Here is a 14,990-nt window from a genome sequence, read left to right as displayed (position 1 = left end):
AATTGCTGTGGCTCATCCCATGCAGTTCTGCTGAAGCCAGTGGGATTCCCTGTAGTATGTGCAGCTAAAGCTTTAGGGTGGAGGTTTTGAGGTATGTTCTATAAGCAGCATCTGTTTACCACTGACTGTGACACAAGATTTTTCCATTGTTTTCCTGGGGACATTGAGTGTGTGCACTACCTCCGGCCCCAAAGGTCTTGTGCGCACAACAGTAGGTCACCCTTCCAGTCTGTACCGTGTACAGTTCCAGATTATTACTGATGTGTATGTTTAGGCTTGCTCCAGCAGCAGACAGCTGGGCTGCTCGTTCACACCAGTGGAGCTTCTGTTTCCTGAGCGCCTGTTTCCCTTCCCCTGCCCACTCCTCCTGCTGTGAAATGCTCCATTTCTCACCAAGGAGCCAGCGGGAGGCTTGTGTTTAAATGAGCCAGCAGCTTTTGGCAACAGAGGTTTTTCCAGCCCGGGACAGTTTGTCGAGGCTGTTGGGGATCACCGCCAGTTGGTGGCATTGGCACTTCCACTGTGTGTGTGGGAATGCTATGGCTGCTCTTCCTGACAGTGTAGCCAGGGTGAGAAAGGGGGAATGAGGTAAGGAACTGGGTAAAGAGGTAGAGTAGGACTTTACATAGTAATTAGGGATTGAGATGTATTAAAACCACCTGTGACAAAGAAATTTTGAAATTATGGCTTTAGAAATTTATTTGTGGGGTGCAAGCATAAAGCTTTTACTGTTTGTCTTTTGGAAAGATCTAATGTGACTTTTCTTTCCAGGAATAGGGCGACAAGCTGAGGAACTCACTGCTGAGCAAAATCGGCTTGCTGTAAAGTAAGGATGTAATTCTCTGAAAGATTTGTGTATAATTTCTTCCAGAGAAGTTGAGTGTTTAGGTTGTTTGTTATTTGATCTTTTGTTTTATTTTGATTTGCTTTTTTTTTCCATTGCAATGTTAGGGTCAACATAGCCCAGCCATGACAATGTTTCCTGCTACTTTCCAGTCCATGAGATGCCAAAAGTCCTACATACTTTTTCTATTTGCTTGAGCAGTTTTGGTTTTGTAATGCTGCTGTCATTGGCCTCCTTACACAAACATACCTTCTCCCTTATATTCCTTATTTCTTCAGTTCAGGACTTCTGCCTTTATCACCCTGTGCTGGTCAGCAAAGCACTGAAGTACTTGGCAATGTCTCATTGACTTAAATATATACTCCACGTGCAAGAGAACAAGTCTTTGCTGAATTAACTCTTTTAAATTCAGGCTAGGACTATACTATACAGACTTGTTGGCTTCTTCATCTGATTTGTGATGTGCTATTTTTCCAAGTAAATACTCCTCCCCTGTCAACAATCCACTGCATAATAAAAATCCATTTTGGTTTGAGTCTGACACTTCAAGTGCTGCTTTTCTTTGCCATAATTTTTGAATGCTGGATTTTATTATTTTTGGTCTCCTTCCATAATGTTAATACTCCTAGTTCTTCACAATATGTAACTAGTCTTCTCATTTTTTCGTATAGAGAGAGAACATCTCTTTGAGCTCCCTTTTTTTTTTCTAGCTTGTCTCTCAATACAAGTGCAACATGGCAGAACTAGTGTTACAGAATTAGTCTTAGAGCCATAACTACTTTTCACCATAATATGTTTGTTTAAGGCCAGGGAAATTCTTTCCTTCATTTCCAAGGCAGAAGATTCAACCATCAGAAAATCTGCCTATGAACTTCAGAAAGTAGGGGAGTCGTTTCTTGAAGAGCAAAAATCTTGCAGGTAGCCTTGTATAACTTTGCTGTGACCCCATAGGGTCTATTTTTAAAGCTCACAGCATAATTTTTAAGTGCACTTGGCCCTTAATTCTAGTCAAATTCTCACCAAACAGGCTTGGGTTTTTTCTTGTACAGTAGATGAGTTCATAATAGAAAAGAAGATGCCAATAGCTTAAGTGTCAGTGGCAGACAAGTCATAACTGAAGAGTTTTAAATCCCCTTTGGTAATACAGCCTTTTGTCTTCCCTCCTGTTCTTGGTCTGTTTTTCTTTCTCACTCATCCTCTGTACATTCCTTCGTGCATTGCTCATGTCTCCCCACCCAACCATGTGCAGAATCCAAGTTGAAACTAATGACTTTATTTTTAATCTTACTGTTGAGCTAGGAAGCCCACATCATGGACCTGATTTTGCAGGACAGAAAAATGGCCCTTACCCCAAATTGTTTGCTGCATCTTTCTGTGAAATGCTTTCACCAGAGAACATACCATTCAGGCACTAACTTCTGCAATAACCAGTAGGGTGAATGCAGAAAATCCTTGCTAATCTAACTGTTTATTCAAACTAATTCCACTTCAGAATAGAAGTAGGCAACAGAAAATGTTTAACTGTTGCTTAGTTTTTCTGTTAGAAATTTGTTTTAGTCTTAAAGAATTTTAAGTGTGTTCTCACAGTGCATGTCCATCTGTGTCTTGAGCAGGAGAGTCCTCAAGCACTGTGCCCAAGTTTGTGTTCTCATCTGAGGGCTCCATGTTTACTTGTATGGTGACTATTAGGACATTGGTGGAGAGCACTCACTCTAAAGCAGTGCCGAACACAGCGCACAATTTGGGTGTTGGCATTTTCTGCCACATAAAAATCCTGAGCCTAACAATTTACAAATAACACTACTGCTGAGAGGCCTTTGCATCTTTCTTTTTCCATCCTACTGATCTGTAGCAAGGACAGTGGATCTTCTTCATTTTACATCAAATGTAATTGTTACAGCCCCAGAAGGAACTGGTGGGATATGCACATGCAAAATGGAAAAAAAATTTAATATGATAGACTTTCTTTGATTTTCATCTTCAACCGTCTTTCAATTCATGTGGGTTTTTTTTCTCCCTGTGTTCCTCCTCCCGTTCATGGTGCAATACAGGCAATTACTTCCTTTATTTGAACAGTAGGAGGGAGTGCTTCTTCATTCTCTTCCTGTATGTCTCACGTGATGCTTTCCATTTTTTGAAAGCCTGGACTGAAGGGTGGGTGAGAGCTCCTCCCAGGACTGGGAGTCCTGGTTTTAGAGACTCCCTGCCCTGTGGTTTGTATAACAAGGCAGTATGGTCCCTGACATCCTGAACAGATGTCCAAAACCAATAATCAGCTTCTCACTCCTGGTACTGCTGACCTGTCCAAAATGGACAAATTTATTACTGTTTTTAGCTAAAAAGTTTCTAAGATTGCAACTTTTCAAATCATTAGCATTAGTTCACCTGTAGTTTAAGCACTTCTATGTTACCTTTTCTCTGACTGCCATCTACCAGACATTACCAGAATATGATGGGCTGTGTTTCATCTTCCCCAGAACAGACCTAGAGAGCTTTCAGCTAGGGGGAAATGGGTAAGAGAGAGGCAGCTGGGGGGAAATGGGTAAGAGAGAGGTGAGGACTGAGGCAGACAGTGCAACAAAAAACACTGGTGAAATCCTTTGCTGTGTTTTATCTTGTTTTGGTTATTTTTGTTTGTTCTGTTGTGTGTGGCTGATTTTTCACAGGTCAAGACCTTCTTTACTGGAGTATTTAAGTTATCTCCTCAATTTTATGAGCATCATAGCAGGGCCTTGCAGCAATTACAAGGATTATATCGCCTTCATTGAAGGGAGGCATGTGCACATGAAACTGTTAGAAGTGAACTGGAAGCAGAAGGGTTATGACAGACTTCCTGATCCTTCTCCAACTGTAAGTTTTAAAATAACAGAAGTTGATTGCAGGGGGCAGGAAAGTACAGCTTTGTACATGATTCTTATAATTAAAAGCTAAGAAAGAAAACCAGTTTGGGGTTATCTTGCCAGTAAAGGTTACAGGGAGTTTTTTCTGTGAGAGGCTGCTGTTTTTATCACAAGGTCAGGGGTGAAGGGGCTAGTGGTTTTGGCATGCAAAATGGGTCAGTTGTTAATGGGTGTCCTTTGTGCAGTGACCGGAATAGGCTGCAGGTTCTGACAATGACAAGTGGCAGCTCAGCTCCAGACAGAAGAGGAAATGTCAGAAAAAACCAAAAAAGTCAAATCTCCCCCATAGTGCAGGAGATGTTAGAAGTACATGAATCACGGCTGATCAGAATCTGTGACCTGTCCAGGTGATTTGCAAGAGTATCTCACACACTTTAGGATGACTCAAGAGGAAATCTTTTCACATAGTTTAAACGCTAATTTTGTTTTGTATTTTTTTAATATTACTTAAAACCTCCCTATAAAATAGCCTTTTTAAAAGCAGGATAGGGTGACATGAGGTCCAGATTTCTCTCTCTTATCTTAAGGTGACACTAAATGTGTAGCTTTGTGAATGTGTGCAGAATGTCTCTGAAGTTGAGAATGTGCTTTTGTATAATGATTCCTGTTGCACACAGTTGTCTTCCTAGTGACTCTAGTGGTGTTATTTCTGATTTATGTTAGTCTGACTGAGGTCAGAATAAGGCCTATATTGTGGAGGATGCAAGTCAGAAGAGAGTATTAATATCTGCATAAAAAACCACATTATTCCAGAATTTGGAGAATACATAAAAAGATATCAAAAATCAAAAGGGTCAAAAATACATGGTTGTTTTAATAGTTTGTTGCATATTTTTTTTTTTAATCTTTTGAGAGCATGAGTCAATTTTCACATGGGATCCAAGTGCTAGATCAGGTTTTAACTACAACTGGATCAAGAAGGGTTTACTCATGGTGTGTATTTGCCAACAAGCTTTGAACTACTGCTGTGATTGTCAATAATGGTGTGAAGGAAGCTAGGGAGCAGGAATAGAAAATGTTGTGACAGAGCACATACCCTGTATTGTGGGTACAAGTGTGCTGCAATAACATGATGCTTTTTGGACAAGTGGCTTTTAGCATGACTTCTGGGAGGTAGCTGGGTAGTAAGACCTACTGTTGTACTCAAGATCAGTGGTTCTGGCTTCCAGGAGGATCCAGCCTTAGTCCTCCTGGAGACTAGGAGGACAGGAGAGGACAGTACACTTAGAGAAGATTTCTGCTTTCCACTGTAGGGCTTGGTTTATTTGTTTCCTTTTCCATTTTAGAATCCCTGCACTCTGATGTGGAGTCTGTCATGAAGTTCATCACTGATTTTGACTTGTGATTGTCCTACCTATCTATAGGTAGTTCAGTAAACCAAATTAAACTAGAGCTGTGACTCTGGCCTTTTCTTGGTCTTCTCTTCGAAATTAATTAGTATCAACTTTGTCCTTAGTAACTTTAATGGTTCTTGAAGCCCATTGTTTTTGTATACCATAAGCACTGCCTTGTTCTTCCCCTTCAGCAAGTGTTTCTAATGAATGTTTCATTGTTTGTGCTTTTTAGGGAGCAGTGATGTACAAGCTGTGTATCACACTAGTATCTCTCATTTTATTCTTGACGCTTACCAAGAACTTCCCTATGGCATATATTATTGATAACGAATTTCTTGATAAAACTCCCTTCTTGTCAAGACTTGGTTACCTGTATGTTGTAACACAGGCAGCAAAACCAAAGTATTATTTTGCATGGACATTGGGTAAGTCTGGCTACATTATATACTTTTGTGTGGTGGCACATAAATTCCTAAATTGGGGAGGAGGTCTGAAACCTGAGATGGGGGGAAATAAAATTGTCCCTAAACCTGTAGTTCACATGGGAGATGTGTTCCTTTAGGCAGGGGACCCTGTGCTTGTTGGGGGGCTGATGGTAGGCCTTGCCTCTAAAGCACTGTGGGGTCCTGTATACAGCTTGGCTTTGAGCAGTCCAGAGAAGGGATTGGAGAACTGTGGGGAGCAAAGGAAGTGTTGGGAAGGACCAAAATCTCTGCAAGGAAAAGGGGAGAGGAGAAGTAAGGGCTCACTAAAGAGGGAAGCAGATTTTTTCAGGAGCCAGCTAGACTGGTGGTCAAAATAATCTTTGTCCCTTTTACCTTCTTTTACAAGTCACATTTCACTATCTGTGTGTGAGGAGTCAAATCCTTTAGGCCAGGCTGAAAATATCTTGGATTATTTTGCTGGTATTACAAGACATTGTGTGTAGGGGAGATCCTGGAAGTCCAGGAAGCGATGCATATACCTTTGAAGCTGAACAGGGTGTCACTGAGATGGGATGGAAATAGCCAGGGAGATTCATTGCAAGGCTGCGATTAAACTTCTGGGAATAAAACTGTCAGATTCAGGGAAGGCAGCCAGGACTGGCATGTGTGGGATGGGAAAGGCTTTGAGATAAAGAATGCCTTGCTCATAAACTTACTTTTGTGGGATCCAGTGTTAAATTGTTGCCTCCATTTTTTTTCTGGCATTATAATTATCTGGAAGTCCGTTATTAAAGTGATAAACTGAACTTGCATTTCTGACAAGACCAAGCTGTAGAGGCTGTAGAAATGTCTTCCAAATGAGGCAGTTCACGAAAAGTATGCATTGCATAGTGGAGGGTGAGGCCTTCGCTATTCACATCCCAAATCCAGGCAGCAGAACAGCAGGCACTTTATCCTTTTTTTATCCTTTCCCAGTTTTGCCCCCGGTGGCATGGCCCAGGGCATTACAAAAGCCCTTGCTGAAACGGGCCGATAAATGCTTCCTGCCCTCAGGACGGGACAGGCACGCCATTGTGTGGGAGCTGCGCCGCCGGATTCCTCCAGATCCTTGGAAAAAAAAAATTCGGCTTCTCGCTGCATTAGCGATAGTCCTGGGAACACGCCGGCAAACCTGACTCCGAGCTGTCAGTGAAACCACTTCGGGTCCGAGTGCCTCCATCCAAAGAGCTGTGAAAGCCACACACAGCCCGAGCTGCTCGAGTCCGCAGGGAGACGAGGCTCGGCGGAGCTCGTGGAGATTGGGGTTTTGTGAGCAGCTTGGGGGTGCACAGCTGTGATCTTTCTGGGCTTCACACCCTGCCCTGCAGACAGCAGCCTGGTCTGCTATTTAATTATTGCTCATCCCGTGATTCCTGGTTTCTTGGTGTCGGCACAGAAACACTAATTATTTGGTCGCTGCTACCCTTGGAGCAAGGAGGAGCAAATCCAGGAGTCCACTGATCTCTGAGGCTGGGCAGGATCCTGTTGGCCAGCTTCAGGCAGGGTTGTTGTTTATTGTTTCAGGGTTTTTTTAAACAGGGAGAAAATTTTAAAAAATGGAGAGCTTTCTTTCCATCAGTAAAATCTATCTCCTTTAGGAAAGTGGAAAACAAACCAGAAAGTTTCAGGTTGCTTGTTTATTTATTTATTGTTAGTCTTGTTGCGTATAATTAGGTTCCCTCCCTAGTTTTGTGCGCTAGGGCTTCTCCATGAGCTTGTGCCGGTACTCACAGCATTTACAAAGTAAAATCAGTTTTCAGTCTTGGGGAAGAAATGCTGACCTTTTTAAAAAAGAGTAACCAGGCTTGTATTTTGTAAATGACCTAGAAGGAAAAGCCTTACCTGTATTTATGCTTCCCTTTTTCTTCCAATGATCCTCAGTGTTGGCTGCAACTAGTGATCCAGAGACAATAATGAATTATCCCTTCTGTTTCCTTAGCTCTCCAAGTACGTATTTCTAGCAGGGGCACATTGAAATCAGAGTCTTGAGACCCAGTGATGAGGTCTATGATGACTCCCATGCATTCTGAGAGGGGAGATAGTTGACAAGAGTGCATCAGTGTGCAATGCCTACTGTTATCCAAGCTTTTTAGTTGCTTTAAAGTAGCTAAGTATGTAACTGAAGTTACTCAATATTTGGTTCATAGAGGTTTTCAGGCACTTAAGTGAGACACTCAGCAACAGGATTAGGAAAAGGCTTTGTCTGCAGAATTCTGAATGACAGTCTTAATTAATACAGCCATGTTGGAACTCTTAATAGAAATAATAAGCATGTCTTTGAGATATTATTATTTTTTTTTTAATTCTGGAAAAACCTGTGACATTCAGGTGCCCTTTTGAGAAAAATGCTTATTCATTTTATGGCAATATCTGTCTCAGATGAATAATAAAGGCCAAATCATAATAAAAGTGATTTATATTCTTTGTTATTTTACTATTTTATTTCTTCTGCACAAGGAGTAGCTAGTCTTTCCTCTTTAAAATGACTCTTGTGTAGCCTCATAGTAACGCCCTTTTGCAAAGAAGAAGCTTCTTCTAGAAAGAGAGGTTGCTAAATCCTACAAAGCTGGCTTGAATGTTTGTTTAGTGCCATATTATAAGAAAACACGTCTCTTCCAGCAGTCTGATTTTGACCTGTTTTGCTTTGACATTGCAGCAGATGCAGTCAACAATGCAGCTGGTTATGGATTCAGTGGAGTTGATGAGAGAGGCACTTTCCGCTGGGACCTGTTGTCCAATTTGAATATCTGGAACATTGAGGTGAGATAAAGGAGTGGCTGCATTGGCATAATTATACAGAAATGAGGATGATAATGGGTAAAGGCTTTACTGAAAGGAAAGTAAATGTATGCTACCAGGCTGCTCCTCTTTAGCATTGAGAGGTTTTGTATTTTATCTCTTGGACAGATAAAATGCATCTGTCTCACAGGCTTCCTCACCCTCTGTATTCAGGTTGTATTTCTAAATAGTTTAGTGAGGGCTAATAAATAATTATATCAGATATTTAATAAATGAGCAGTTAATTACTGTAGATTGTGGCTGAGCTCAGTGGGTCAGTAAATTGTTCACAGCTATGATTCTTCACCATCTGTGGTGTGTTCTGTTTATTTACTTTTAACAATCTTTCACTTTTGTAGCCCGATTGAGATGACTGGTAGTGAAAGAGGCTGCCACAAGTGGCACAAACATGTGCAAGGGGCTGAACTGCCTCTGGTACATGGAGAAAAGCAAGGGTAGGAGTCATAACAGGTACAAACCAAGCAACCTGAGCGGGAGCTGACAGGGGCACACAGAGCTTAGATGGATGCTGATCTTGAACACCATGCAGCGAGCCACAGTGTTTCTCAAAACATCTGTCACTGCTTCCTTGTGACTGCTGCATACTTTTAAGATCCATTAGCCTTTTGAAAACTATTCATGTTTGTGTCTCTAATGCAAAAGATGGCCCATGTAATTGTTTGCCCTGAAGAATTTTGTGAGTGCCAGTGAGATGTGGAAATATTTCTGTGTCTGAGACTGCTTTCCAAAGGCTTCTTTTTAGAAATAGGAGGAGCCTCCCTCTGTAATTCTCTAGTTGTGATTTTAAAAGTAATCACAGATAAAAATAAGTTTACTGCTTTATTGCCGAACAATCTGTAACTAAGTGAATGTGCTGTAATAGCTTTTCTCAAAAATGAAGGAGCCCCTGTAATTCTTCATTGAAGATGCCAAAATTGGAAGGCTCATTATACATTCCCTGTTTTTCAACATCTTTCTTTTTCCTTTTTAACCATGATTAATCCTCAGTGTACTTCTTGATGAGTACAGGATACACAGTCCAGAAATGCTTTACACTTCTTGACAGCAGCACCCTAGATACCACTCTGAGATCTGGAATCTATATCTGATTCAGTTTTTGGGGCAGGAAATGATTCTTACTTTGGTGGGCTGGGACAACTTCTGTTTGAAGGAGGAAAGTAAAATGCAGCCCGTACTCTTCAATCAAGCCAAATGAAGGAAACAGGAGCCTTTGCTCCTCTCTATCCACTGAACTGACGGCCTCTCAAAACTTGCTTCCTCTACTTGTCACATGGGCAACAGAGATCAGAAATTGTTTCCGAGAGCATGAAATAGGGTACTGTCTGATTTGATCATGTGTGCAATGAGAAAAAGAGAGGCTACAGAGACTATGGCTTTGGGTAAGCCTCGAACCATCACTCTGTGTGCCAACAGCAACGCTGGGAGTTGAAGTGTGATTGTACAGTGTATACAGATACAGTCTATATATTCAGCAGGTATAGCCACCTGCATGCGTAAAATTACCTCAGAGTTGGGAACTTGAGTGCTAAATGTGACTATCTGATCTGCAGAAAAGATAAGCACATGGAAGGAGTTGTGTGGGCCTTAAAACATGACAGGGGCTAAGCGCACATGGGGGACTTAAAAGCCTTGGCAGTGTGCTTGTTTTGACAGCCAGCAACTACTTCCTCTCTTGGTAATGTAACAGGGGAACTTAAAGGAGGCCAAAAGAGAGTGACAATATTAGTTGGAAGAGAAGCTGTGTTTTTCTTGGCTCCTCTTGGTGCAGTAATGCAATTAAAATGTAGTGGTGCTGCATTGGGAATTGCTAATCATTTTAACTCTTTAAATGCAGACAATGAAATGCTAGCTTTAAGGATCTTGCATGGAAGTGCAAAGATAGCTGCACATTCCCCTCGGAAGCCTTTGCCCTTAATCCATTTTTTCAGTGTGCCCTTACCTTCAGCTGATACAGCAAAATATTGCAGTGTCACTGAATCATTTACCCACTTGGCCAGGGTGTCCTTGGAGGCTTCTGCCAGCAGATGAGGGACCAAGGTGGAGTTGGGAGGTGAAGTTGCTCAGAAGTAGGGGAACAGATTCTGAACAATGGAGTCTAGCAATCTCCCCTAAATCTGGGTAAGCTCAGAGGAGGAGGTATGGGTGGTTCTCTCAGGATACTGGAGTCCACTCTGGTTTCTCAAACTTAGCAGTGGGCTGAGAACTGACTTCTAAATTTAGTCCTAACTTTTTTTTGCCCATGTCTTCTCCCTTCCTTCTCCAAATAGTGATAGTAGTAGTAGTAAAAATAATTGTCTTTTTTTTAATAACACTTTTTTTTTTTTGTAGTACTGTAGGGAAGTCCAGATTGCATGATGGGTGGCAAGATATCTCTTCCAGAAATAAAGCTGTTTATGAACTGAAAGGAAGGCCAAGCATATAAAACAAGAAAGCTTCTCAGATTCCCCGTTATTTGAAAAGTAACCAAACACCGTATTTAATTATATGAAACAAAATGAGATTTTAGAGTAAGTGCCAAGTGTTAGCAGTGAGCCATCAGCCTAGTTAATGTCCCTCCCAAGTCATATTAGTGTAATGATGGATTGTGGCACAGTCTTCATAAAAGTTAGCTGCTAGAATTAATATTTTCCATGTACCTCCTCACTAATTTAAATTGCAAGTATTACTTTACAGGCTTCATTGCTAACATTTCATGTGAACTTCTTTCTTAGACTGCAACAAGTTTTAAAATGTACATTGAAAACTGGAATATTCAGACAGCTGCCTGGCTGAAACGGTAAGAGTAATGAGACAGTTACATGCTTGTGAGATCCAAAAGCTCTCCATGGCCTGTAAAAACTGTGACTGGTGACTCTGATAAATGTACAGCTTCTTGTTCTTCCTTTGTTTCCTGTGTCTTTAATAGTTGGTGCAATACAAGGGTGTTTGGTGCTGTAAAGTTTTATTGCTGCAAGTGTAAAATGCTCCTATTTTATATATGAGCAGCAAAGTCATAAATGAACTGTTCAAAACTTCCACAATAGAAAGCAATAGCATTTTGTCTCTTCCCTCCATTATCTTTCCTGTACTGTTTTGCTTTGCTGTGTTATGTTTCCCATGCAGAGGTGAGTCTTATTGTGTCACTGGGATCCAGAAATTCAGTGAGAAGTAAGGTCAAAATCTTCAGAGCCCCAGTGTAGTCTGGTTTGGGACCCTAAGATGCTTGCCAAGGAGTCCTTGTTTAGGATATGGGGAAGATACTTACAGCAATGAGATGATCTGATTTTAACCTGTGGCTGTTAAGGCACATATTATAAATACTAGAATAAGTCCCAATTCTGTAGATTGAACTGTGTCTCATTACTCATTTCACTTTCTGGTGTGATTAAAGCTAAGCATACAGTCAACATAGTGTCTGAAATGCAGGCACAGATTTATTTTAGTTATTGTAACGATACTGAGGGTAAATCTATGCATCTTAAAAGTCAATGCCTATTTCTTTTCATTATTCAAATGATTCCTGGTAGAGAAATGCATTATCTTGACTCTTTTTCTGTGGAACAGAGCGTTTGATTTAAACTTCAGATAGCCAAATAGACTGGGTGTTGTTTTCTGAAACTGTTATCCTTGCATCTTGGGAGTAAGATTTTTGCTGCTAAAGTTAGCTGGAATCCCCTGTTTTGCAATAGTTTACGACACTCCCTGTTGTTCCCAGCATCTGCCAGATATCTGTGCCTAAAAATACCTCTCTTCAGTAGAGTGAAGGGTGGGGTCACATCTCTTTGTCTTTCAACTTGCTCTTGATCTGTCATCGGAGTTTGGAAGGGTAACGTATGATTCCAGATAGAGATGTAAAGGTGAACAAAGTCTTGCCTGCCTTTTATTCCATTATTGATTTAAATGCTTTGAGCACCAGAAATATTTGTACAGGCACTCTTTGGAAACTCATTTGCATATAAGCATGCTTCCTTATTCCATCTAAACCTCCATTTAAATGAAGGGAGAGTGCCTCATGCATGCCCGAGTCTGTGACTGAACCACAATAAGACTGCTAAGAAAACAGAGGAAGACCTTAGAAAAAGAAGATTTCAAGTGCAGTGGCCATTGTTCAACCTCTTCTGTTTTGTTTTCATTTTTGCAGTGTCTGCTATGACAGAGCTCCCTGGTACCCTACAGCTTTAACATTTATCCTGTCGGCCCTGTGGCATGGTATCTATCCTGGATATTATTTTACGTTTCTTACTGGAATCCTTATCACACTCGCAGCCAGAGCAGTATGTACCTTTCATTGTTCTCTTCTAAGCCCATGCTAGACACTAGCCAGCTGTCAGCTGCACCCTCACATGGTCCAGCAGCTTGTCCCTGCTGTGAGCCCTCTTTCATGCCTTTGCGGGCTTGATGTTCGCTGAAACTCTGTTCTGCATTGATGCTTGTTGCAAAGTATCCATCAGTTATAACCAGCACCAATTCTGGACGTGATGCAATGCTGTCCCTGGCTGCCAGAGGAAATGTTGCTTGAGGATGTACAGTGAGGGGTGCCGCCAGCTATGTCCATGCAGTCAAATTAGCTGGGGATTCAAGGTCATGTTGCCTGTATGCTGGCTTGTAATTAATTCTGGGCCCAGTCTTGCAAAAGAAGCTGCCATGGGTTGAGCATTAGCCCAAACTTGAACAATTTCTGTGGATGCAATTGATGCAGTAAAATGGTCTCTGTGTTTTGGGGCCTAATATTGTGTAAAGTCACTGAAGACAGAACAGGATTCATGTTTCACTGTTGTTAAAGTTATCACTGCTGATCTTTCAGGCTGAACCAGCCACTTGTGCAGGGCTGGGAAGCACCACTGTTGTTTTTTGGAGTTGGACTATGGATAAATAACCAGGTTGATCTGAAAGGAGAATTAAACTAGTGACCAGTGTTAACCACTGTTGCTAGAGCAGGTTGCTGAACATGTGCTTTGCCTCCCATTTATGAAGATTTCACTGATGTGAAACTAACTTAAAATCTCTAGGGAGTGACGCACACTTGTAGGCAAAAGCCCTTACTTGTTCATTTAAAGTAACTTTGATTTACTGTTGATAACCAGTAAGAAATGAAAACCAGGAGGGAGAACAGCTTCCCTCCCAAAAAATATTTTTCCAGACACCCAGATTAAGAGTCTACACCTGTGGTTATAACAGAGTAAGCTGGGAATCACTTCTCTGTTTGCCATTGGTTGACTGTGAGATCTTGAGTATGCTAGTCTGTGCATGTCTGTATTTCTGCTCCCAGTGCTTTGTAACTGGTGTATAAACCTTCCTGTGATACTAATGCTGATGGTAAGCAGAGAGCCATGCACTTCTGTGTGCCCGTGTGACTTTGCCTAAGAAAGGCAATTTTCTTTTCCCTGACCTGCAGATAAGAAACAACTGCAGACATTACTTCCTCTCGTCAGTGCCTCTTAAGATAGCCTACGACATTGTTACCTGGGCAGTCACTCAACTGGCTGTGTGCTACACTGTCGCACCATTCGTTATGCTGGCTGTGGAGCCCACCATAAAGTTTTACAAGTAAGTCCTCTCCCCTTGACTTTATTCTCCAGGGTGGCACAGACTTTTGTTAAATAACCCAGACCATACTGAAAGTCAGTTAGCATTCCATCAAATTTGAAAGGAGCTCAGACAGGATGCTTGCTGAAGTATAAGAGGTGACTTTCACACTCCTGTAATGTAATGAGATTATAAAAATGCCAAGGCAGGGCACTTCCTTCTCATTCTGTGCCCTTACGTGACATTTCATATGCTCGGTTTCCATTTGCAAAACAGTTGGGTCTCAACCATTAGCAGTAGCCAAGGCTGAAGAGGTTAAGAATAATGTGAGTGGGCAGTAGGAAGGAGGTGCTGAGCAAAGACCAGGTCTCCTGCTGCTGAATGCCACTAAGGGGAGATGCGATGGATCAGCAGGAGATATGGAGGGCTGCTGGCAGAGCATGGCTCCTTGAAATGAGTATGCTTTTTGTTACGAAAGTATGCTTCTTTTCTTACAGAGTGAGTACTTCTTCGGGTTCCTTAAAAATAGGAAAACAATGGTTTGCAGAGTACATTGAATGTGCTCTAATAAAACCAAGTTTAAATAGAGAAATTGAGAAAATAATTGGAAAAGGGAGACGGGACTACATGGCTTTACTCTTCTTTCATTTTACTGTCAAAACAGAGTAACAGCTTTTGGTTCAGAACAAAAACAATTCCCTCCTCCAAACTAAAAGACACGAAACTGGTATCAAGATAGCTGCTGTCTATTTGCCGGAGGTTGAATTTCAACATTTTCTATTCCTGTTTCTTGAAACATTTGATTTCAACACAGGAAATTTACCATGGAATAAAAATTACTCCAAATTTTTCTTAGTTTCGTTTCTTAATAATTTTGCCCTGGTGACTTCTGCCCTGGTTAACTTACAGTAACATTTGAACTTAGAGAATCGTAAGCAAGGAAATGTTATGCTTTTGGACTAGGGAATGAATTTTTGGAGCACTTCACACCACAAGCAACAGTCTTAAGCACCTGACAAGGATATTAAGAACTATGGATAAATGAAACCACAGAAATGTGCATTGCTATGTTTAACAGCTGGACCATATTGGTCCCAAACATCATCTTCCACAATCTGCCAGAGCCTCATCTATTTGGTTTGAG

At 41.3% G+C, this 14,990-nt stretch overlaps 1 protein-coding gene across 1 annotated transcript in view; it reads left to right on the top strand.

Annotated features, from left to right (window-relative positions):
* Positions 1–14,990, top strand: part of MBOAT1 (membrane bound O-acyltransferase domain containing 1) — a 56,536-nt gene that overhangs the window by 39,060 nt on the left and 2,486 nt on the right. The window contains exons 6-12 of the mRNA XM_066189260.1: positions 772–826; positions 3,511–3,694; positions 5,311–5,503; positions 8,199–8,302; positions 11,053–11,117; positions 12,462–12,594; positions 13,716–13,867. Coding sequence (XP_066045357.1) covers positions 772–826; positions 3,511–3,694; positions 5,311–5,503; positions 8,199–8,302; positions 11,053–11,117; positions 12,462–12,594; positions 13,716–13,867 — 886 coding nt within the window. The remainder of the gene's footprint in view (positions 1–771; positions 827–3,510; positions 3,695–5,310; positions 5,504–8,198; positions 8,303–11,052; positions 11,118–12,461; positions 12,595–13,715; positions 13,868–14,990) is intronic.

This window comes from Chamaea fasciata, unplaced genomic scaffold (genome assembly GCF_029207755.1).
Source record: "Chamaea fasciata isolate MVZ Bird 193981 ecotype frontalis unplaced genomic scaffold, bChaFas1.0.hap1 SCAF_1, whole genome shotgun sequence".
NCBI lineage: Eukaryota > Metazoa > Chordata > Aves > Passeriformes > Sylviidae > Chamaea > Chamaea fasciata.
Note: the sequence above shows the minus strand (reverse complement) of the source record. Positions and strands in the feature narration are given on the sequence as shown.